Source organism: Bufo gargarizans, chromosome 2 (assembly GCF_014858855.1).
Source record: "Bufo gargarizans isolate SCDJY-AF-19 chromosome 2, ASM1485885v1, whole genome shotgun sequence".
Taxonomy (NCBI): domain Eukaryota; kingdom Metazoa; phylum Chordata; class Amphibia; order Anura; family Bufonidae; genus Bufo; species Bufo gargarizans.
Window position 1 is genome coordinate 501275099 of NC_058081.1, and position 26652 is coordinate 501301750.

General features: G+C 44.6%; 1 protein-coding gene across 5 annotated transcripts in view; it reads right to left on the minus strand.

The window, feature by feature from the left end:
• Positions 1–26652, minus strand: part of DGKI (diacylglycerol kinase iota) — a 249688-nt gene that overhangs the window by 55365 nt on the left and 167671 nt on the right. For all 5 annotated transcript variants that reach the window (XM_044281241.1, XM_044281242.1, XM_044281240.1 and 2 more), the window contains 2 exons: positions 9584–9609; positions 371–408 (listed from right to left, as the gene is read on the minus strand). In XM_044281241.1, coding sequence (XP_044137176.1) covers positions 371–408; positions 9584–9609 — 64 coding nt within the window. The remainder of the gene's footprint in view (positions 1–370; positions 409–9583; positions 9610–26652) is intronic.

A 26652-nucleotide genomic window follows, 5' to 3' on the forward strand; every position in this document is an offset into this window, starting at 1 on the left:
CAGTAACAGTTACTTGGCATTGCCACACTACTAAAATATTCAACTACCCGTGAAAGGTGTATGTTAGCTGCACTGACATGGCATAACAATGTATTACATGGCTGGCTTCCCATTCTGGACAGTGCACACCTAGATCCTGCAGGAGAAATGTGCCTTGAACTGTCTCTAGGGTTAACAGATGACTGCTCATAGATTCAGCAGTTGAACTTGCAGCTGAATTCTAAAAACTGCTTGTCCAGGTGGGACAACACCTTTTATTAAAGGGTCAAACAACTGGGCAATGATAATGCACCCTCTGGCTCCTAGAATAAAGACGGCCTCTCTGTCCCACGTGGAGACGTGATTTATGCAATAAGGGATACATTCTTACCTTTTCAAGATCACCATCAAGCACTGCATGTACCAGAGCTGCAACACAAAAAAGGAAAGTTATTAAAGAAATAATTAATTTACAGCTTCATTATCATTATCACATATCCCCAGTCTGTGATTGCCAACAGTTTTTTTTTTTCCTTCCAAGAAACAGCACCACTGCTGAACATGTGTTTGTACCTGACTGCAATACCAGACACAGTTCAGAACAAGAGTGGAGCTGTTTCTGAAGGGGACGGGGGGCAGGATATACAGTGCCACGTGACTAAGGGCTACCTACCCCTCCCATTTGAGTCATTTTGTCACTGATGATATTGTTAATGCAAGGCGCTTGAACAGAATAATATTGTTACTCGCTTGTGGTCATGCGAAAGTGGTCATCCTACTAATAATGGAAGAGGAAGACAAGGGACTAGCTTCTTTGTTTTTACTGAACAGTGGTGGACTAAACACACAGCCCACAGGTTCATAGAGGAGAAACTGAAATAGTAGAGAGTTGGGTGGAAGGGCAGAGGTGTAAGACAGTGCAGCATGTAGACCCACCTCAATACCGGATGTAAAGTAACAGCTCAGGCTACTTTCACACTGGCATTTCCGGCCCAAAACGGATCGGTTTAGCCCCAATGCATTCTGAATGGATAAGGATCCGTTCAGAATGCATCAGTTTGCCTCCGTTCAGCCTCCATTCCGCTCTGGAGGCGGACACCAAAAAGCTGCCTGCAGCGTTTTGGTGTCCGTCTGATGAAACTGAGCCAAACGGATCCGTCCTGACTTACAATGTAAGTCAATGGGGACGGATCTGTTTTTACTGACACAATTTGGTGCAATTAAAAACGGATCCGCCTCCCATTGACTTTCATGGTAATGCAAACAGATCCGTTCTGAACGGATACAAGCATTTCCATTATAGGTGCGGATCCGTCTGTGCAGATACCAGACTGATCCGCACCCTAACGCAGGTGTGAAAGTAGCCTTAGCATTAGAACAGAGATATATAAGTAGTAAAATATAAGTAGTAAAAAGTAAATAAACTTTTTTTTTCATAAGTTATACTCATTGGACAATTTAAATCATGTTTGAATGGGATATGGAATTTGTTCTATGTGCCAGATGACTCCTTTAAGATTTTGCAGTACATTTAACTACATTCGGGTACAGGTCTACACCTGGTAAAACTGGACAGATGCAAGAGTCTTCTACTCAGGAAAAGAAGTGCTCTGACCTTCCAGTACTGTGACTGCCTTCTCATTACCAAGTCAGAAAAAGTCCCAAATGTGGTTGGGACTGATGCTCAAGAGCCCTCCCACCTTAACCTGCTTGCAGTCCTATGTAAAAACAACACAGTGTGTGAACTGGCAACTAAGCACTGCTACATCTGGCAAACTCAATTCTGCAGCACTGAACAACCTCAGTCCTGCTACACTGGTATACACACATGGGTATTTGTCAGCTTTGTATTCCGAACTGCGCTGCATTGCAGAGCAAGTAAAAGATCTTATGCCAAGATTTCTGCTGCAGTCTCTTATATTGATGGATCCTACTTGAAAGGTATTTATGGCTCAAAGCAATTACTCCAAAGCAAACGTAACGCTGCAAGCTATACGATTGCCGCCGCCAATGGATAAATTATGCTGCCCCACTAAATCATTTATCCAGGCGGAAAGAGGGGGCAGCAGTAAAACTTCCAGTGCTACTTAGTGGACCAGTCCTGGACTCTGCAACTGATGAAAGCAGAATTTATTTACATCTCCTTCTTTAAACCATTTCTTACCCCCGAGAGAGGTACAGAGTGCATAACTGCATATTTCGAGCTAGAAATGGAATATGTCAGCACGCGTTTTGGCTCAGCTCCATAACGTATGGCAAGTTTTCTGAATATTAATGCATTCTACAATGCTGGGGTAAACATCTCAATATGTGTTGTTCTTTTGACTCCTCTGGTAGACCAAGAATCAGACTATGCTATGGTTTATGCTAAGGCTACCCAATAACTTGTTGCTTGAGATTTGCAATTGTGACATCTAAAGATGAGTACATTTTTCAAAAATGTTATTCACCGGTTCGCCAATTTTTGGGGAAAAATTTGCTTTGATATGAATTTATTTGCGGTGAATCGCGTTAAAAAACGTCTATCTCCTGGCTGCTGAGAGCCTTTATAGTGGTGTAGAACACTGTGTCTTGTAGTAACACTCATAGGGAGTCTGCTTTGGTAGTGAAATAATACTGTGAGTCTGTATGACATACAGATCACAGGCGTCGCTTTTAGAATCACTGCACACTTCACTTATAGCTCAAAGTATACAAGTAGAGCGCCCCGGACACAGTGGAGAGGGTGACAGCAGTAAATGTGTGTTGGTGTCACTGATTATTTTGCCCTCCCTTCCTCTGATCTGTCAGAACAATAACCCACAAAAAACGGATCCTGTCTGTGGAGCATCCGCCTTCACTCAGTCAGCATTTGTGCAATAATCCATCAGTCTTGCTAATGTGGGAACCGCATGAGAAGTCTACAGAGTGAACCTATGACATAGTGGTGAGTTGAAAGTAGCATGAGGAGACCACAGAGTGCCCAATGACGTGGTCTGGAGTTGGCAGCAGTATGAGGAGGCCACCGAGTGGCACAATGACCGAGTCTGGAGGTGGCGGATGCAGCAGTAGCATCAGGAGAAGGGTACAGAGTGGAAAAATGACAGAGTCTGGAGGTGGCGGATGCAGCATCATGAAAAGGCCACCAAGTGGCACAATTAAAGAGTCTGTAGATGGCAGCAGTATGATGAGGCCACCGAGTGGCACAATGATAGAGTATGGAGGTGGCGGCAGCATCAGGATGTTGTCATTGTTTTCATGTACTTTTTGTATAGTTGTTTCAAAATATATATTTTCCTCACACTTTTAGACGTTACACTACCTCAAGACGACGTCATTCGGTCCATTAAGCAAAAGGGGGTTTTCAGTCACCCATCATTTGTACCGAAAAAAAAAAAACACTTAAGAGTGGCACCACAGAGTGGCAAGGTGACATAATGTAGAGATGACAGCAGCAGCATCAGGAGACCACAGAGTGGCAAGGTGACAAAGTGTGGATATGGCAGCAGCAGCAGGATACCACAAAGTGGCAAGGTGACATAGTGTGGAAATGGAAGCAGCATGAGGAGACCACACAGTGGCAAGGTGACATACTGTGGAAATGGAAGCAGCATGAGGTGACCACATAGTGGCAAGGTGACATAATGTGGAGATGGCAGCAGCAGGATACCACAGAGTGGCAAGGTGACATAATGTGGAGATGGCAGCAGCAGGATACCACAGAGTGGCAAGGTGACATAATGTGGATATGGCAGCAGCATGAGGAGACCACAGAGTGGCAAGTTAACATAATGTGGAGATGGCAGCAGCAGGATACCACAGAGTGGCAAGGTGACATAGTGTGGAGATGGCAGCAGCATGAAGAGACCATAGAGTGGCAAAGTGATATAGTGTGGAGATGGCAGCAGCATCAGGAGAGCAGAGAGTGGCAAGGTGACATAGTGTGGAAATGGAAGCAGCATGAGGAGACCACAGAGTGGCAAGGTGACATAGTGTGGAGATGGCAACAGCATAAGGAGGCCACAGAGTGGCAATAGTTTGGAGGTGGCGGCAGCAGCAGGATACCACAGAGTGGTAAGGTGACAATGTGGAGATGGAAGCAGCATGAGGAGACCACAGAGTGGCAAGGTGACATAGTGTGGAGGTGGTGGCAGCATCAGAGGCACACAGAGTGGCAAGGTGACATAATGTGGAGATGGCAGCAACATGAGGAGACCACAGAGTGGCAAGTTGACATAATGTGGAGATGACAGCATCAGGATACCACAGAGTGGCAAGGTGACATACTATGGATATGGCAGCAGCAGCAGGATACCTCAGAGTGGCAAGGTGACATAGTGTGGAGATGGCAGCAGCATGAAGAGACCACTGAGTGGCAAGGTGATATAGTGTGGAGATGGCAGCAGCATCAGGAGACCAGAGAGTGGCAAGGTGACATAGTTTGGAGGTGGCAGCAGCATCAGGAGGCCACAGAATGGCAAGGTGACATAGTGTGGATATGGCAGCAGGATACCGCAGAGTGGCAAGGTGACATAATGTGGAGATGGCAGCAGCATGTGGAGACCACAGAGTGGCAAGGTGACATAGTGTGGAGATGGCAGCAGCAGGATACCACAGAGTGGCAAGGTGACAGTGTGGAGATGGAAGCAGCATGAAGAGACCACAGAGTGGCAAGGTGATATAGTTTGGAGGTGGCGGCAACTTGAAGAGGCCACAGAGTGGCAAGGTGACATAGTGTGGAGATGGCAGCAGCATGAGGAGACCACAGAGTGGCAAGGTGACATAGTGTGTAGAGGGAAGCAGCATCAGTAGACCACAGAGTGGTAAGGTGACAGTGTGGAGAGGGAAGCAGCATGAAGAGAGCACAGAGTGGCAAGGTGATATAGTTTGGAGGTGGCGGCAACTTGAAGAGGCCACAGAGTGGCAAGGTGACATAGTGTGGATATGGCAGCAGCATAAGGAGGCCAAAGAGTGGCAAGGTGACATAATGTGGAGATAGCAGTAGCAGCAGCATCAGGAAACCACAGAGTAGCAAGGTGACATAGTGTGGATATGGCAGCAGCATGAGGAGGCCACAGAGTGGCAAGGTGACATAGTTTGGAGATGATACACACACTAGTGACCCTTTTTCATAGTATAAGCTTAATGGGAGTACTCCAAATATCACTGCATGAACCAATAAAAAACAATGAGTAACGTTATATCCCTTTAAAAAATATTAATTTATTAAATACTCTTTAAAATACATTAAATACATACAGTAGGGAGTCAATAATAAGATGCCACCTGATTCATGCACGTAAAAAATGGCTAACAGTGGGCAACATTGAATCTAATCAGACCAAATCTTCTATACAAAGTCAAAGGAAAACCTCTACTATATATCAATGAACTTAAATCTTCCTAAAGTGACTAGCAGGGTTGGGCACGTTTCTTACAACCTGCTAGTCACTTTAGGAAGATTTGAGTTCATTGATATATACTGTAGTAAAGGTTTTCCTTTGACTTTGTATAGAAGATTTGGTCTGATCAAATTCAATGTTGCCCACTGTTAGCCATTTTTTACGTGCATTAATCAGGCGGCACCTTATTATAGACTCCCTACTGTATGTATTTAATGTTTTTTAAAGACTATTTAATGAAGTAAAAAAATTTAAAGGGATATTACATTACTCATTGTTTTTTTGGTTGATGCAGTGATATTTCTTTGGAGGTGGCAGCAGCAGCTGCATCAGGAGACCACAAAGTGACCCGGTAACAGAGTGGGGCAGTGGAAAAGGAGCAGAAGGAGCACTTGGCATCAGGCGGGTTGCAGCATCAGAGTAGTTGATGGGGCAGATAGTCAGAAGAAACCAGTCTCTTTTATCAAAGTGTTGGTGTGTCACCATGGATGATCTAGTCTGATGCATCAGGAATTGGTGGTTGGAAATCCTGGCTGATCCACGCCTGATTCCTCTTGACAAAGATCTGTCTCTCCACATTTTGGGTGGACAGGCGAGTTCTCCTTGGGGTAACTATGGCCCTCGTCGCACTAAACACCCGCTCTGATGCCACACTACTGGCCGGGCAGGACAGCTTTTCCAGGCCAAATTTTGCTAATTGCGGCCGCAAATCCAGTTTGGCTACCCAGTAGTCCAGCGGATCTTCAATGTGGGATGGCAGTGTGCTGTCCAAGTATGCCACCACCTGCTGGTTCAGGTCCTGCTCCAGGTCTACCAGCTGTTGCTGCTGGTGAGTAGTTTCTTCACTAGGCGGGTGAAGAAAGATAGCGACTGTAGACTCAGGCGGCTGCTGATGGAGCTGGTACTGCTCCTGCCACCCCAACCCCCCCCTAGCAGCCATGGCAGTGGAACGTGAGCGGAGAGGGCCTCCCGGTCACACCTGCGAGAGAAGATGGACAATGGTGCAGATAGGCAGCGGCCAACTGACTATATAGGATGTTTCTGTAATAGTTCAGTTTGTCCTCCCTCTCGGTGGATGTATCAACAGAAATAACTGCAACAGTGAAGTGCGTATATATTTTTCTTTTTTTACTGTAATACGCCCTTATACGCTTTTACCAGAAATAACTGCAACAGTGCAGTGTGTATATATTTGTATTTTTATACTGTAATACGCCTTTAAACGCTTTGACCAGAAATTACTGCAATAGTGCGTATATATTTTTCTTGTTGTACTGAAATTTGCCCCTATATGCTTTCAACAGAAATAACTGCAGAAGTGAAATGCGTGTATATTTTTCTTCTTGTACTGAATAAGATACTAAGATAAAAGCCACTAAAGGCTTTCCAACATAACACTTGCAGTCCAATAACAAATAGCTGGAAAGACAGAGCTGTCTAATGACTAAATCACTTTCCTATGAATGTCCCTAGCCCCTTCTGACGTCTCTCCCTGCATGCTGTGAAATGATTCCTCCCTATCCTTTCCCTGAACTTATAAATCCTTTTTTCATTTTTTTTTAAACATAAAGGTTTTTCCAATAGCTGCCCCTAGCGCCTTCACAAGTGTGTCCCTGCACTCTGAACTATGGAAAATGGCAGAATCTAAAATGGCTGCCGTATTTATAGGGCTGTGACATCACAGGGCTGGCTGGCTGCTGATTGACTGCATGCAGGCATGCCAATCTGGGTGATCCCACCTTCCCAGAGTTCCTTGCCCCATGTCCTCAGTCCTCACACGTGTAGCCGCCATTTTAGGAAAATTGCGATTAGTTAACACGAAGCGCGAGGAAATTTGCCTTCGTTGCGAATCGAAGTTTTCATGAAATTCTGATCGAATTCCACTTCGTCAGCTTCGATTCGCTCATCTCTAGTGACATCAATACCAGTTGTGTAACTAGATTTTCAGAAAGCTCCCTCTAGTGGCGGCTGATGGCAAAATTACTTTGAATATTTAAAGGGTTATTTTCATGGTCTATGTTAGAATATTGTTAGACTATACCATAACTTGTGAACCTGTATCTCCATGATCTAAAGAATAAAGTTATTTCAGATAACCACATTGATTTGGTTATTCCCTTTACCAACCTCAGTTTTTTTTGTATTGGGTTGCCAGGTATTGTCTATTAGAAACTAGATAGATTACTCAGGTCTTGGTTGCACTGGCACCATACTGACGCAGAAAAGAGTAAACCAGACTTTCCTCTTAAACAAAGGAGATGAAGAACTTATTTTACAGTGGGGCGGATTTTTCTGTAAATTTTTTCGTACATGGGTGAAATCCATAAATGCATAAATTCACAGGCTGTGGATTTAAAATCCACGCAATTTACCCAGTGCATGGATGAGATTTCTAAAAATTGCATCCACTTTGCTGGTACTGTAAAATACTGCAGATTTGTCATACGCAAATCAGTGATCGCAAATCCACAGTGTATCTGTCCTGCGTGAACATACCCTAAAGGGGTTGTGCAGTGCGAATATATTAATGGCCTATCCTCAGGAAAGGTCATCAATTTCAGATCAGCTGTTTGAAGGTGTAGTGGCCCTCGCAGGACCTTTGCTTCCTACAGTCGAGACAACGCACAGGTCATTTTGAAGCAGCAGCACTCACACCAGAATGCATATAAGAGGTGTTATCTCGAGACTGTGTATACAGAATCAATGGGGGGGATTTATCAAAACCGGCATAAAGGAAAACTGGCTTAGTTGCCCATAGCTGCAACCAATCAGATTTTACCTTTCACTTTAGAGCTCCTTTAGAAAATAAAAGGTGGAATCTGATTGGTTGCTATGGGTAACTAAGCCAGTTTTTCTTTGCACCGGTTTTGATAAATCTCCCCCAATGAGTCTGACCGCATCCTTCCAGTATCTTTCTAATTTGGGGCAATTCCAAAACATATTCAAAATACCTATGGGATGCTGTTTAGATCTTTCAAACAAGGGAGAGTCTCTTATACCTGTATTATGGAGGAAAAGTGGAGTTTTATATATCCCGTGTAATAAGTATAAATGATGTGGTTCTCTGATGAAACGTCCGGGGAACCGCTGCAATTTATTCCCATTGATCAGGTGCTATAGGGCCAATATCCCCTTCCCACTTCTGTCGCGTCTGCAATGGGAATGGATCCAAATGTTTTGACAGTAAATGCTTATAGATGCAGGATATCATTCCCCATGTTGATGGTGAATTACCCACTACCCCCACAATTGGGAACTGAGGGTGTAATTTATCAAACTGGTGTAAAGTAGAACTGGCTTAGTTGCCCATAGCAACCAACCAGATTCCTCCTTTCATTTTGGACCTTTTCATTCTACTTTACACCAGTTTGATAAATGACCCCCTAAGAGACCTGCATATCTCTATTAGATGTCTCTCCGCCCCTTACACATGCGCTCTGCATATAACAGGACACCATTGACCTTCACCGTGTGATCCACCTTTCCCGGTTACACAGGTGAAGAAGGTCCAGTCAGACCGACATTTTCGGTGATTTACTGTAGAATACTAGTTATAAAATTATCTGGATCAGAAATCCTTTTGATGTCTTTGTCAAGAAATATAAATTATATCTTTATTTGAAACATATCACTGGAGTGCAGCCATTTTTCTTTACTTGATACATTGACCACCAGGTCATTTCGCTAGCAAATGTGATTGAGTAGTGCAGACCCCAACTTTTTTTTACATATTCTTTGTATATGTCATCTAAAAAGCCCTATAGAAAAAACTCCTCAAAACTGCTATGTAAGCCCTGGGTCGAGCAGTGAACGCGTACTTATGTGCAATGTCACACTTCTTGCATGTTGGAAAAATCAGTTTTAATATGTCTGTTCTGTCTTCTGCAGCCACTAGAGGGACCTTCCTGAAAGCCTAGTTATACAACTGGTAATGAGTTTGCAGGGTACTGTATATAGGTGTATGCAGTGAGCTCCCCCTAGTGGTGGCTGCAGGTGGCCAGGGTGGTATCATGTATCTCTGACTGTGTGGAGGGGAACCAGGGGCTTTGAAGCGCTGACCCTTATTCAGATATACTATGAAATGGATCAGCACAATATTGGACCAATTTGATTGCATAAAATAAAACTATAGGAACACTTGCCTATAGTTCTGACAATCTATTTCTACTGTTAAACCCTACCAGAGCAATTGTTCACGTTTGCCAATAGAAACAGGATCTCACCTTGTTCTTCTGCTGATACTGGGGATCTGAAATACAGTGAAAGAAAGACAATTAGTTTACTAGTTTATGGAAATATGTATATATTTAGTAAATTCTAATAGAAATGTCAGCATTAGAGGGGTTGTCTCACTTCAGCAAGTGGCATTTATCATGTAGAGAAAGTTAATACAAGGCACTTACTAATGTATTGTGATTGTCCATATTGCCTCCTTTGCTGGCTGGATTCATTTTTCCATCACATGATACACTGCTTGTTTCCATGGTTACGACCACCCTACAATCCAGCAGCAGTGGCCGTGTTTTCACACTATAGGAAAAAGCACCAGCCTCTCTGATGGACTGGACCCCAGGAGTGCACATACAGCTTTTTCCATGGCAAGCAGTGTATACTGTGATGGAAAAATAAGGCAATATGGACAACTGCAACTTTCTCTACAAAACAAATGCTATTTGCTGAAGTGAGAAAACCCCTTTAACCCAATTACAGAGGAGTCTGAGACAACATTAAAGGGGCTGCCCCACTTACTGAAAATAATGAAAGAATGTCCGCTCACCTATTTCATCCCACGCCGCTCCCAGTGTCGCTGCTCCGATCCTCCCTGCTGCTGCCACCATGATGACATCTTTTTGGTTTCATTGATGATGTGCCCATATTTCCCAGACACCACTGCAGCCAGTATGTGGCACAAGATCGCTGAGGCCAGTAACTGGTTGCAGCAGTCACATGGAGTATGCAAGCATGTCATTGCTGCAGCCAAATAAAGAATGCCTGGTGGGGAGGATCAGAGTAGTAGTGCTAGAAGCGGTGATGGACGAAATAAAGGAATATATCATGTAGACTGGGCCTAAAAGGTGTGACATTTTTCCAAATATATACTGCAACAGATTAAAGGGTGTGTAGACTTTTGCAGCCATTTAGTTATTCCTTCAGTGCATCTAAAGTAAATAGCGTATTAGACAACTTCAAATCATTTTCATCATAAATCTTCTATTGTGTTGTGCATATGCAGTGGAGGCGCAGGGAGTGGTGGGAGTATTCCTGCGATGGGTAGGACTACACACAATTCACAGGGGCAGTCCTAACTTTGGTGATCCCTGGGCCGCGCACGGTGAATGGAGGGTGCACCTATTCTTACCTCGGGCACTCCCCTGGTTTTGGGGCTTCTGCCTGGTGATAGCTGGGGTGCCCTGGATGGAGTATGTTTGACTGGGTGCAAGGCAGCAGTGTGGAAGCAGAGGCCGGCGAATGGTGGAGACAATAACCAGGCCCACTGATTGCGGTAAATAAACTCTTTCTTTATTGAGTTGATGACAGGAGCAATAGTGGATCAATAGTACATATAGCAGAAAAAAGCCCAGATCCAGATCCCAGCGCAATACTCTATCAATAGCAGTGCAGAAGCAACAATGATGGTAGTTGTAGCACTCCTGGGGTACTTCAGTAGTAGTGTTGCTTCTCTGGCAGCTGTAGACTCAGAGAGGTTCTCCGAGCTTGGGCCCAGTCCATGCAGGAGGTCTCAGCACACACGTCTTCTCCTCAGACTACACTACACCAGGGGGCAGAACCAATCTAAACACAGTCTGCCAATGGGTTAACTATTAGTATGCCAATACTATTGAGTTCATATCAGGGTACTTTCACACTTTGGCATTTGTCAGACTGATCCGGATCCGCCTGACAAATGCATTGAAATGCCGGATCTGTCTCTCCGGTGTCGTCCAGAAAAACGGATCCGGTATAAATTTTGTTTGCATTTTTTTGTTTTGCCGGAAAACTTAATGATGGATCCGGCACTAATACACTTCACTGTAAATGAATGTAATTAATTCAGGCAAGTCTTCAGTTTTTTGGGCCGGAGATAAAACCGTAGCATGCTGCGGTATTATCTCTGTCCTGATCAGTCAAAAAGACTGAACTGAAGACATCCTGATGCATCCTGAACGCATTACTCTCCATTCAGAATGCATAGGGATAAAACTGATCAGTTATTTTCCGCTATAGAGCCCCTCAGGACGTAACTCAATGCCGGAAAAGAATAACGCTAGTGTGAAAGTACTCCAAAACACAAGAAATGACAACATTTAACTTAACAACACTACATTAACTATTGTGCTATTAGTTAAAAGCGTTTTCCGAGATCTTTTTATTGATGACCTATCCTCTGGATAGGTCATTGGTATCTGATCGGTGGTGGTCTAACACCTGGGACCCCCTACAATCAGCTGCTTATGAAGGCACCAGTGGTGGCAGTAGCTCCTCAGCCTCTCTGGCCACCAAGCACTCACTGTCCATTTGATAGCGACTGGGCTTGGTACTACTGTGAGTGCCGATGCCTTCTCAAACAGCTGATTGGCAAGGACCCTCACTGATCAGATAATGATGACCTAGCCAGAGGATAGGTCATCACTCAGTAAAATGATCTCAGAAGACCCTTTTAGCCCTTTGAAGTAGTCTTCTGTGGTATTGCACATACAGCTCCTTTGCAGACTTATGTGTATCTATGGTTACAGACTACAAACAACGTTGTGTAGTCTGATGCCGCGGTCATGTGTTACACACCTGCTCCTTGATAAAAGGCAATAAGTCCAGTCAAACAGCTCTCATAGTGATTTTCAAGGTTTCTGATCGGATAATCTATTCATTTGTGAGTCAGTATCAGACAGGGGATATCTCTTTACAGAGCTTCGCAGATTCGCCGCTAGGTAACAATCCCTGTGTGATCTGTAATGGTGATCATTTGTACTGCCATCCAGCTTTCCCAGGCTCACAAACAAATCAATTATTTCCTTCTGACTTTTCCATCTTGTGTGGTTCATAAACCCCGGAAATAGCAAAGAAAATACTGTGAAGGAGAGATGCTAATGAGCTGTTAATGAGCTAAACATATGATCTGGACACAAACCAAGAATTTTAACAAAATTTGCAACAGAGATTTCAACCATCTAGCATCAGGCAGACCACTGGGGGTCTTTGTTCATAAAAGCTGGCAGTGACATGTTCCAATTTATCTTTTGTCTGACAGATGAATACATAAACTTGGATCATCCCAGCTTGTATTTTCCCTCTGTATTTTCACTCAGTGTAAGAGCGTACTATGATCTGACGCTGTGCAACGTCAGGTCACAGTGCACCGCGCTGGATCTCCTGAGAGGTGGTGCCATCCAAAGTAGGAGAGGTAAGTGTTGATGATGATCTAAGGTCTGATTTCCAATGGGGGTCTGATCAGAGGTCTGACTAACATTGGGTGTCTGATGAAGATGGGTGCATCTGATCTGAGATCTGATGAAGATTAGGGGTCTGATCTGAGATCTGATGAAGATTAGGGGTCTGCTCTGAGGTCTGATGAAGATTAGGGGTCTGATCTGAGATCTGATGAAGATTAGGGGTTTGATCTGAGGTCTGATGAAAGTCTGGGAAAGTTTGATGATAACTGGTAAAGGCCATACTGGTGGTCACCCAGCTTTCTCAAGTTGAGATTATCGATCTTCTATTCACAGGGGATTCAGGTCTGATGAAGGATGGTGTCTGATCTGAGGTGCATCTTATTGTCAGGTTAGTCTTATAGAGCAAAAAATATGGTATGTGGTTATATCAATACAGAGCAGGGAAAGGATATGTGGACAAATTGTCATTGTGGGTAAAACAACGGTGATTATAAAAATCCAGCCCATCTGTGGATCATTTCCTGTAAAATCCACTGAAGATGTCTGACAATGCTTACATGAAAGCTAAAGTCTAATCCTGGCAAATATGCCTGCAAGATGGAGCACAGATTTTATATTTCCATCAGCTTGGGAGGAACTTTCTCTTTTGCTCATTGTCGCACCCTGCTGAGTGATGCTGAACTGTGTGACATCTTCAAATAGCACATTTCTGGCTCAGATAAGCATATTTTAAAGGGAACCTGTCACCTGGATTTTGTGTATAGAGCTAAGGACATAGGTTGCTAGATCACCGCTAGCACATCCGTAATACCCAGTCCCCATAGCTCTGTGTGCTTTTATTGTGTAAAAAAACTGATTTGATACATATGCAAATTAACCTGAGATGAGTCCTGTATGTGAGATGAGTCAGGGACAGGACTCATCTCAGGTTAATTTGCATATGTATCAAATCGTTTTTTTTTACACAATAAAAGCACACAGAGCTATGGGGACTGGGTATTGTGGATGTGCTAGCAGTGATCTAGCAACCCATGTCCTCGGCTCTATACACAAAATCCCGGTGACAGGTTCCCTTTAACCCCCACCAGTACTAATATACATAATGCATCTATGGACAATAATATGTCTTTACACATCTACGAGAATTGGAAAGAAACTTCATTTTATCATATTAAGAAACAATTCTGATAAATAGCATATTAAAGAACAATTTAAAGGGTAACTGTCATGTATTCATCAAAAAATCAATTTTAGCCTATGGTACTGCAGCAGCAGAATTATGCATAAAGCAATCTTTAGTTTATTCACATACCACTGTTTGCCTTGAGTTTTTCTCTTAGTTACGGCTGTTTAAACATTTACAATATGAGGACCTTCTCAAGATGGCTCCTCTGCCAGTTCTCTGAGGCCAAAACTTCTTTCCCTCACTTCCCATACACACTTGCTGTAGCCACTAGCCAGCAGCTCCCTACCAGCCAATCAGATTGGATTACTGACAGACACGCCTCCTCACTCTGAAGCCTAATGTAAACATGCAGTGTGAAGGACCGCCCCTCTGTCTATCTGTCTTCTTAGCTGGAGACAGAGAAACCATAGCAAGTCTTTTAAGGGAGCAGTGGAAAGTGACAGAGGGCATTAATGAAAGCTGTTATTATAAGGTAATGACAGATCTTTTGGCAATCATTGACAGACTAAGGCTATTTTTACACTAGCGGCAGGACGTATCCGACAGGCTGTTCACCCTGTCGGATCCGTCCTGTTGCTATTACGCCATGCCGCCGGACCGCTGCTCCGTCCCTATTGACTATAATGGGGACAGGGGCGGAGCTCCGGAGCAGCACGGCAGTGCACGGCGAAAGGCCGCCGGACTAAAAGTACTGCATGTCTGACTTTTTAGTCCGGCGGCCTCTCACCACGAACTGCCGTGCTGCGCTGGAGCTCCGCCCCGTCCCCATTATAGTTATGGGGAAGGAGCGGCGGTCCGGTGGCACGGCGAAAGAGCGGCAGGATAGATCGGACAGGGCGAACAGCCTGTCGGATCCGTCCTGCCGCTAGTGTGAAAGTACTCTTACTCAGGTATACATACCCAGCTCTAATAAACTAGCAAATTTTACTAAAGGGGTGGTCCAGGATTTTGATATTGATGTCTTCAACTGCAGTTAACAGCTCCGTTCACGACACAATGGATGGAGCTGTGTAGTTCTGGTGCCTGCTCCCAGCACAGGAGCTACGAAGAAACAGCTGGCAGGGGGAGAACCAGGAGAGAACTAGAGAACTTAGCGGGATGGCTGAGTATTGGAGTCAGTAAGGTAGCCTGCTACCAAAAGCTGTTAAGACTTTACTGCTGTGAAGGACACTGTTAAGACACCCTTCACATCTGCACACATCCTGACCAGACGTGCCTTCAGAGCCCTGTATCCCGCACTGGACACTACAGTTATTATTGCATAAGTACTATTTCCCGCCATTGATTCTGTTGGCAGAGACTTTATCAAGATAGAGAGTAAAGAGGCCCATAACTCCCATACAGCGCTATCTGAGAGAGAATTGTATTGTTTACAGTCGGTACTGTGTCTGCTATAACTGGATATACTATAACCCCCATTTTGCACTCGAGTAAACAAAGACATTTACTCTTCTATCTGTGCTCTGGTTTGCTGACTCCTGCACCATACGCTGGCCATTGTACTCTACACACCATGCCTTGCACCCATACAGACACTGAACATCACCGGCACCCCAACTACCATCAAGCAGGAGCCCCAGAATCAGGGTGTGTCCCAGCAGAATGGTGCCCCCCTCCTTTCTCTGCATAGCCCTAGGAAGCAACAGTGTGAGGAAACCACTGTGATTGACAGAGCCACTACCACTCCCATCCTCCACTCCAGCTCCTCCTGGGCCTGCTGCAGATGTACGATATAACTATAAATATTCAGCACAGGTCACAGTGACAGATCACAAATGACAGGAGTTTAGGAGAATTTCAGAATGGTAAAAATCCTATTACCACTGTCCTTTCTTCAAGAACATATGAAGGACCTGTGCAGTGATGTTAGGGAGGGCTGGCTGCAGCTCTGTATGAAACGTGCTCTCTGCATCATTCACAAATTCATAACTGCATAATGGATATCCCTGATATTCGCTGTTTGTTTTCTCTAACCACTAATCCAAGGTATTTTCATAGGCCGAATGAGGATAAGAAAAGGCAATTTTCCCTTTTCAAAAGCACAGTCACACTGCCATCTAGTGGCCACGAGTTTATAATTCATGCAGTGCATAGACAAATCTCATGTACACTTTGCTTTTTACTTCCGAGTGACCTGCCGTGCGGATTTAAAATTCTGCAGCGTGTTAACTGTTTGTGTGATTCTGAACCTTATGTACAGTAGTTTTCTCCATAGACTTCAATAGGGTTGTCAACATAAACAAAAAATCTGCACCAAAAAATGCAGAGAATCTGCACCAAAACCACAAGAAAATTGTGAGGATTTATATGTGTTTTTATGCAGTTTTGGTGCGGATTTTCTGCATACAAATGTGCATCATGTGCAGGTACCCACAGGATACCTGCACATGGCAGTTTAGTTTATGCATATGTTCTGAGCAGAACTGAAAATCTACAAAAATCACATGAGATTTTAAAAATCTAGTTAGCTGGTACTGTGTATTTTTCATACAAAAATCTGCATATGATGCGCACCGCATGTGGCCTTATCAATATTGGTGCAAAGGAAAAGTGGAAATGTTTCCCATGACAAGCGAACTGCTTCTTTCATTGTATAAAAACACTGAATTCGATATTATGCATGTGGCAACATTTTTAGATTTCCCCCCCAAAATTGCAGAAAATCACATGCAAATATGCATGCAATTTTACTTCTTTGCTTTCCTGCAGTGCAATATCACATAACATCACCATGCGTGCAATTGTGTGGTGCCAACGGGCAAATACATTACTGCAGAGTAAGTTGCTATGAAGCCACTACGGGGTTGTCCAAGATGTCCTGTATACCTGCATTTTACTCTGTATTTTACAGTAACAATGACATGCACAATCTGTAGGTACACGGCATGTGACTACTGCAGCTAAGAACAGTGATTGGCTGCAGAGGCCCTGTGCCACAAATGTAACACCCCATAATGGCATTACTACTTTTTGCACCCCCCCACTATCCTCTTTGATCCTGTATCATCTTATGCATCTATTACCATGTCCTGCATAATGTGTATATGTATTTCCTGATTTGCAACTGTTGAAGTGTAATGTGCCTGGTCCACCAGCAGATGGCGGCACCTATGGCAGAGCTAGTTTACATAGAATTGAACTTGTCTTTCCATTGTAGCCCTCTCTAGAGCGGGGGGAGTTGTAGTTAGTGAAGGTCAGACTAAACTACCCCCTGCAAGGAGAAGGTTGTGTGCAAGCCAGCAGAGCACACCTTAAAGGGACACTGACAGGCCCAATAACCATTATTAGCTGTACATATCCATGTACAGGTCTTCTAATGTGCATTAAAAACATATAAGTATCCCCCCTGTCCACATTATGAATACAGTAAACTCACGTTTTATAACCTGAACTAATCGCTGTTCTTTCTGCCCAAGGGGCGGGGTTTCAGCTTCTCTTGCACCCAGCCAGCATCAGCCCAACCGCCGTTTTTGAAGCGCCGCCCAGCTCATCAATATTCACTTAGCTGGGCGGGTTCTGCTGTCCCCGACCTTCCGAGATCCGGCGCATGCCCAATAGAAAGCTATGGGTGCCGGGCGCATGCGCAGAAGCTGAAAGCGAGTCCGATGCCCATAGCTTTCTATTGGGCATGAGCCGGATCTCGGAAGGTCGGGGACAGCAGAAGCCGCCCAGCTAAGTGAATATTGATGAGCTGGGCGGCTCTTCAAAAACGGCGGTTGGGCTGATGCTGGCTGGGCGCAAGAGAAGCTGAAACCCCGCCCCTTGGGCAGAAAGAACAGCGATCACTTCAGGTTATAAAACGTGAGTTTACTGTATTCATAATGTGGACAGGGGGGATACTTATATGTTTTTAATGCACACTAGAAGACCTGTACATGCATATGTACAGCAAATTATGGTTATTGGGCCTGTCAGTGTCCCTTTAAGCTCTTCTGGATATAGAGGCTCAAGCTGTAAGCCTTACAAGCCAGGAGTAAGGTTCCCTGGATCAAGATAAATACAGAGTCAGACTACAGAAAGTAAAGTTCAGCAGAAAGGAAAAGTTTCTATTTAATCTGGCAGCACAGCAAAGCCAAGGAGGTTCAAATGTAGCAGAGACGAATGTGTTTGCCTGCCAAAACTTATGCCAAAGCTTTCTGGTGACCAAGATAAAGTTGGAACATTGTTCCCTGATGAACGTTTATGCCAAGTAAAGCTGTTATTAACTTCAATACAACGTCTGGACTCAATTTCTTTCATCATCCTCTCCATCACCTATTCACCCGATTTGCTCTGTTTCGTCCGACCACACCTGGGGTTCTGGATATCCAGGTAGGAGCACCGTGACAAGTGCAAAGCCGCACCTAAAGGGACACTATAGGCAACCCTTACACCACTCTGGCATTCCTACACCTGGGTTCCACCATCACCTTCTACATAGGGGGACCTAGTTCCTTATTTCTGAAAAGAGCTCCAGCAGAATGGACAGACCCCATTAGCTGCAGGAGAACAGACACTCCCCTTGAGCTGCCAGCTTGATAGAAATCTAGCAGAGCAATGAATGAGGAGATCTCTGGACCCATGTGAGGTACAGGGCTGGTTCTAGCTTTGTTAGAAAGAGATTGCCACATACTATATGATGTCCGATTTACATTTTTTATATTAATCATGGGATAACCCCTTTAATACAGTCATATGCAAGGCCTCACACTCGCTCCCTGCTTTATAGTACAGTAGTTGTGAGGCTAACGTTAGGTCCACATCTGCGGTGGAGATTCTGCAGAAGCCTCCATTCCATGTGGGGGGGAATACCACAGAAATATTTTTTCTGGTAAAATACTTGAATCCATATCGGAATCCCGACATACTCCATAATAGTAAATGGATCTGTTAGGCGCTTTTTGTGTCTGGCATATATCAGATACTCCTATTCCAGAACAGAAAAATGGAATTGCGCCACAGATCTGAACCTCACCCAAGACTTTTTGCAGTATTTTATGTACATTTATTGTAATTTAAAAGTTTTTTTTTAAGGGGTTGTGCAGGGGTTTTATATTGATGACCTATCCTCAGGATAGGTCATCAATATCTAATCTGCGGGGTCTGAAACCCTGCACTCCATGCAAGCGCTACTTCATCTTCATTACTGCCCCTTGTATCACAAAGCAAGTGTAATTACAAGTGAATGTGGCGAGTACTTACATACATCCGGAAACGGAATGAACACGGAGTACCTTCCGTTTTTTTTTTGCAGACTCATTGAAATGAATGGTTCCGCATACGGTCCGCAAAAACAAAAGGAACGGACACGGAAAGAAAACACGCTCGTGTGCATGAGGCCTTATGAAGAGGAAACATCGGTGTGTCAGCCCCCCGCCGATCAGATACTGATGACCTATCCTGAGAATATAAAACCCCTTTACTACCCCTTTAATTTTAATATTTGTGTTTCATTTTTGTTCCATTTTATTTCATTTTTGTTCCATTTTTATTTCATTTTTGATCCATTTTTATTTATTAATACATTTTTTATTAATGCTATCTGATCCTCTCAAACATAATATAATTTTTTTTTCAGGGGAGAAGTGGGTAGGTATTTAAAAAAATGCATAATTTCTATTGTCTGCAGCATTTTCTATGCATTTAATATTCTTCAATGCACATCTAGCCTCTATGGCAAAGAATCTAGATTAATTACCAAATATTGGAAATTTAGACAAAAAGTAATGATTACCTAGACCTTCAAATTGTACAGCCCTAACTATTTAATTATTATGAATTCCAACCTATAACTGGCTTCAGGGCAAGGCATTATGGGTCAATAGAACCTGCCTAACCTCCCCCCCCCCCCCCCCCCCTTCCCTTATGTCTATTAGTTTAACTATTTTTTTTGTGGCCCTTTAGAGCCCTGGTACACAGGTCTGGTTCCACCCCCTGGTGTCCAAAAATATTCATCAGCCAATCACAGCAGTGCATGAATGAAGTGCCCGTTACAGGTCCTGGATCCTGTTTCTCAGAACTTCTTTCAGCAATTAGATAATAAATCTTAGTCCCACCCAAACCTTGTATCAAACAAGGAGCATAGTGATGAAGATCTTGTTTAAGCTAGAACTTACAGCTTTTACAGGGTAAGAAACCGGCAGACAAGCAGCTGATCCTCCCACAAGTGGAGAAAAGCAGCTGCATGTACAGGAATGTAAAAACCCTCATAAAGTGTTGAAAAGGTGACTAAGATAAATTCAACTATTTATACTCTATAGGTGACAACAATCCCAGCTGAGCATATGGGGGAATTTAATATGACTTTCCAGTTCAAGAAAAAAAATCACATTAACTGGGGAAAAAGCAGAACACTTACATGGTGCCCTCCTTTTCATCTTTTCAGCTGCAGAATTATCAGTTCCTGGGCTCCTCTTCTGCCAGCCGAGATGGTCGCACTGCCTCTCACACTGCCTGATCCATATTGGGCATTTGGTAGTTCAAGAGACTTCCTGCTGCACTTGGATTGGCTAGCATTAGTCATGTGGACCGTGCTGGCCAATCTAAGAGCCGGGCTGGACAAGTGGGACGGTGTACATCGGATAGCCTGAGAAGCAGTGTGGCCATCTAAGATGGAAGAAGAGAGCCTTAGAATTAGTGTATCTGCTACAAATTTGTTTTTAAAGGAGTGCACCAGGTAAGAGTTCTGTTCATTCCTTGCGTAATGTGACTTGCTTTACGCAATTTTTTTAGTTTGCCTGTAATTCTTTGAAAAATAACAATACACTAAATAAAGAAAAGCAAAATGAAAAAACACAACTCCTAGTGACCTTCCTGGCACAAGCAGAATTGGCTCATGAGTCACCAGGTTGAGGAGAACAGGAGATCAGCTGGTGAGGAATATCCTGAGGAACTGAAGAGACCTATGAGGCTTAAATAACCCAAAAAGGTAGGAGATCAGCTCCATCTTCTACAGATAGTTTAAGCTCGGTTATGTGTGATTGCCGTCAAGAAAGATTTCATCTTGGCTCAGGCGATGAGCAGTTCCTATCTGCTTCTGACATCTGAAGTATTGTATTCTGTGGGGCAGAGTTGATGGCTGATACAGTGGCCGTGAATATTCAGATGTGATATAAGTGTATAGTGCCATTAATATAGAAAAAGAAGTGTGTGCATGTGGGAGGTGAGGGTAAGAGGCATCTTTCTTTCCAGCTCTATTGATTTCTATCCACCTGTAGGAGGACAAGTTATCTACTTCCTCCTACATGGTGGCTACTTCCTCCCTGATAGGGTTACTAAATCACCACTGAAAAGGGTGGCCACTGGCTTCACCCAAGAAAGCTGGACCTCACCGGCCATGCCCCTGTGAGAGTAATTGTAAGGTGCTGCTTAAGGTATATCCTTTTCATATTGAATATATGTATATTTAATATACTTATAATAGTGATGATTCAAGAAGAGTGTAACCTTTATCATATATTCCACTGAGCACATTTACTTGAAACTAAGGTCATCTGAATATAAATGGAGACAGCTGTCTGTGAATAGAAGGGGGAGTACGACCTCTCTAAATAACTGCAGCAAGAAGGGAGTTTTAGGGAGATTTTAGGTTATTGTGTGGATATTGATGAGCCAACATTGAGATGTGTCCAAGCCAATGGTGGGAATGTGACCTTTTGAATTTTAAGCCTTGCCACTTTGATGTATTACCCTATTATGTAAGGTTCTTTATTGCCAATATGTATCACGTCTGATTATATAAGTTGTATTGTCCAATCATAGTACTGCAAACATCTTAATTATCTTGTAACTCACTCCTATAATGAGATGTGTATAAAATAAAGTCCTTAGGGGCGGTCTAACCAGATCTCCTCAGACATATCAATCTGTATCTGTCTGTGATTTATCGGCCGAAATAATTAATCAATCTCTGCCTAGATAGAACCACTCTGACACCCCCAAACCGATAAACCATGCCCGCCTCTGTGAAAACATGCCACGCCCCCATTGTTGGCTAGTAAAAAAACGGGGGGGAGGAGAGGGAAGAGGTTTCTATGGGGAAGGTGAGCTGGGGGCAGCCAGGGTGCTTCTCTCCAGGGCCGGCCTTTGGGGTGTGAGGGCTGTGCGGCCGCACAGGGCGCCATAGCGACAGCCCGCCGCAAACTAACTAAGCCTACTTACTACTTAGTTGCGGCCGCCGGCTGACTAACAGCGATGAAAGCGCACGGACTATTGGAAAGAGTGAGGAGGGGGCGGCGCCCGCGGCCGCTCTGAGCTCCACTCTGCTGCCTGGCCTGCCTGTCTCTTTAAGAGAGCAGACCAGTGGCTGCTGGAGCGTGCCGCAGCTGCCGCACAGGCACGTCTTCCTTCGCTTTTGACGTTGCCACTGAGCTCCGCCCCCAGGTCCCCAGAGAGAAGAAGGAGCGAGCCCGCGAGAGCCAGCCAGCAGCCACAGCAGACTCAGTCTCTGCCAGGGAAGGCCCACGACACAGCCTGAGGCTGAGCCAAGTTCCAACAGAAGTTACAGCCTTACAGGTATTTGGTAGTACAAAGATAACAACTCATCTGCCACTGGCCTATGATGGAGTAGGAGAAATGGGGGGGGGGGGCGAAAGAAGGAGAGATGTGCTGCTGCTGCCAATGGCCCATGGAGGGGAGAAATGTGCCATTGGGGGGAGGGGCTCATAGAGGACAGGGGGACAGTGTGTGCTTTCCTGCTACTACATCAACCCCCACCCCCACCAGGGATTTTGGGGGCCATTAAGGGTTGGACTTTAACTCCTTGCTGCTGATATTGAGTGTGCCGCCAATCATATTCCCCTCCCCCCAGCACATCAGTTACCTTTAGGAGGGGGGGGATGTGATTGGTGGCTATGTGCACACTCCGCATCATCCAACCCCTAATGCCCACCAAAATGCCCGGGGGGGGGGGGTGGTATGACAGGCAGGAGGAGCGATGTGTATGCGGGCCCTTGCCCTGCACTCGCACAGCTGTGCTCGCATACATATCGTGCCCTGTGTCCACTGTCCTGTGCCCACTCTGCTAAAGCCTGGCATAGCCCAGCTATGCCCAGCTTTACCAAAGCAGACAGGCAGGAGCCGTGTGGTGATCATATTTATTGTATGTGTGTGTGTGTCCGTCCCTGTGTGTGTGTGACTGTCCATCCCTGAGTGTGTCTGTCCCTGTGTGTCACCATCACCATGCCCACAGTGTTCCTATGTCTTGACGCAGCTGCATCAGGATGTTCTGTGCGGGGCAAGAAGAAGAAGAAAGAGAAGTCAGCGCCAGCATGGAGTCCGTGCGATAGACACAGGGAGGACGAAGGACGAAGGTAACACTTCCACATGATCTACACTAGTGTTATCTGTGGTTTTACATAGGACTGCAGGTAACACTACCACATTATCAGCACTAGTGTTATCTGTGGTTTTACATAGGACTGCAGGTAACACTACCACATTATCAGCACTAGTGTTATCTGTGGTTTTACATAGGACTGCAGGTAACACTACCACATTATCAGCACTAGTGTTATCTGTGTTTTTACATAGGACCAGAGGTAACAACACTACTACATTTTCGGAAATCAGAGAGCCCTCACTGTGTTATCTGTATTCAGAGAGCTATGTGTTATTTGTGGTGTTACATAGGACTGCAGGTGACATCTACTACTATGGGGGGGGCGCCACAAGGTTAGCTCGCACAGGGCGCCTGAACACCTAAGGCCGGCCCTGCCTCTCTCCCCCTTAGTCAGCCACGTCTGCAGCTCTAGTGACTGACTGGAGGTGAGAGAAGCCTCAGTCAGTTACTGCAGCTCACACTCAGACAGCGCAGTGCTGCTGTATGAGAGTGAGCTACTGAAAGGGTGGACCTATGTCCGTCCAGGCCCTGCTCCGAACAGAGGACACAGAGACAGAAAACCGGACTGTCCTGCCTAAAACCGGACGTCTGGCCACCCTACCATTGAACTATATATCTTGTTTAAGGTTGTAAAGCTAGTGGTTTGTCACCTATACTAGGTGATGTGCTAAACACAAAGCCAGGAGAGTATTGGGGATGGGGTCAACCAGGGCATTTGATCAGGTAGAGATTTGGAGGGGAGCAAGACAATCCTGCCTTCCCCCACCCCAAAAGTTTGTACTGCAGAAATTGACAACAGTCGTAGCTTCTTACCAGCTGTATACCTCCCAACTTTTGAAAATCGCAAAGAGGGACAATATGTGCGGCGCCCATAACGGTTTTAGGTGCAGTTTTTTTCATACTAGGCCACACCTCTAACTCCGCTGTAAGCACAATTACTGGCTCTGTCAGAACTGCAGTAGCTAGGGAACGGTTAGGTGAGTAAAAGTTCCTTTATTTTTTTACAGCATGTGGTGCCCCTGGGACAATTTTTTTAATGAGCTTCAATATTCATTTAAATATTAGCACAAAAATCAGAAAATTATAGATATTTAAAGGGCTTCTGTCACCCTCAAAACACAATTATTATTTTTTGGGCTTGTTAAAATCCTTATTTAACGACTATTCCATATATAGGGCTCTTACCTTTGTCTGTGGCTTCGTTTCCTTAAAAATCGATCATTTAAAATATGCAAATCACTTCACTACCAGCAAGTAGGGCGTCTACTTGCTGGTAGCCGCCGCAAAAAAACGCCCCCCTTCTCCTGTTGATTGACAGGGCCAGCGAACGCTCTCCTCCTCCGACTGGCCCTGTCAGCATTTTAAATCCCGCGCCTGTCTTCATTCGGCGCAGGCGCTCTGAGAAAGGGAGGCTCGCCTCCTCAGCACTCCCTCGGTGCGCCTGCGCCGATGACGTCTTCTCTTTCGGTGACGTCATCGGCGCAGGCGCACTGAGGGAGTGCTAAGGAGGCGAGCCTCCTTCTCTCAGAGCGCCTGCGCCGAAGGAAGACAGGTGCGGGATTTGAAATGCTGACAGGGCCAGCCGGGGGAGGAGGAGAGCGTTTGCTGGCCCTGTCAATCAACAGGAGGAGGGGGGCGGTTTTTTTGCGGCGGCTACCAGCAAGTAGACGCCCTACTTGCTGGTAGTGAAGTGATTTGCATATTTTAAAAGATCGATTTTTAAGGAAACGAAGCCACAGACATAGGTAAGAGCCCTATATAGGGAATAGTTGTTAAATAAGGATTTTAACAAGCCCCCCCAAAAAAGTGTGTTTTGGGGGTGATAGAAGCCCTTTAAAGGTCAAAATTGCACAAAATAATTAAGTTATGGTATAATATACAGATAAAAACCATACAGACACTTTAGTAAGGAGCAATTTAGTAAATTTAGTATTGCACATTTATGCATTAATTCCCCAGGTCAAAAAGAGGGACACTTGGGAGGCATGCAGCTGTCTTAACCCAGCAGCTCCGTGGTAAGGGACAGAAGAAGAAGGCAGCCCAGGCAGAAAGTGGGCTCCCCACAGCTTTTCTGCACTGCTGGGGTGTGACAGTGATCTGCTGTAGAGGTACACTAAGTATGTGTCATGTGTGTAACTAAATGTGTGTATTGGAGGAAAAACAAGAAGGACAGAAGCAGGAGATTGCCAGAGTAATGTATTAACTCTTGGATTCTTTCTTATTATGTAGACAATGCATTTCAGAGGATGCCTAGGAAGTGTGGTGACTTGGTGACAGCATAACATGGTAAGCAACCTACCATCACATACCAAAATATGACATTAAATAGTGGTAATCCAGTAGAGGCGCTGCCCCTGTTTTTTTCCTGTTTATCTTCTGTGTATGATGTAAGTGGCTGTGAAAACATCATCATGCCTGGCCCTGTCAATCAAAGTGCAGAGGGCGCAGCACTTGCAGAGAGCACTGAGCCTCTAGGTGCAACAGCAATGCCCCTGTTGCACCTAGAGGCTAATTTGCATATATTAAAACATCATTTTTCTCAGCAATGCAGGCACATATGAACATGGGACCAACACAGATGCTTCAGCTGCCAAGCAGTTCAGCCAGTTTCATAGGTACAAATCTACAGATGCCCTTTAATGAAGCTCAGTAAGAGGAATGGGGGGGGAGGGGGATTCACTGACAACTCCTTAAAAGCAAGTGTGGCTGACAACTGTAGCTGATTTTAGGAAAGAGATCTGCAGCATTCACAGCTGGTCTGTCAAGAGAAGGAGACTGCACGTTACTGTAATAATTTAATGAGTCACATAGTCGGACAATGAATATTATGGGTCAACCATGCAGCCTTTAAAGAACTGACTGGACGAAGCAGCATTTTCCTAAGGTCACTGGCACTTTATTCTAGTATTCAGTGAAGGTCATGGTGATTGGAGCTTCTTACACACAATGAGTTGTGCAGGTTTTCGGCAAAACGTTGGTACGAGCAAGAAAATGTAGAGAATCGTGAATATGGTCTAGAAATTGGCCAAATCATTCCGCTGTAGGTGGCAGCTTGACAGCTCCAGGTGTGAGACTATAAGGGGGGCTTACCCCCTCCCCCCCCTCCTATCCCCATCATCGACATGACTAATCAGATCCCACCTGAAATAAAACAGAATTAACGCAGTGCTTGCTTGATTAAAAAGCAGAACGTATAATTAATTTTCTCCTGCATGCCGGCAATTACAATCTCATTTTCTTGGTGCCCTGAGGACGTGTGTGATAGCGGATTGCAGCCAAATAATTTTAGGAACCCTTTCGGAGCTGCCAATAAAGCACTGAAGCTTTCATCTATTTTCTGAGCAAAATGTAATAAATAAAAAGCACCAATAAATATCAGTTCTTGCCCATTTGTTTGTA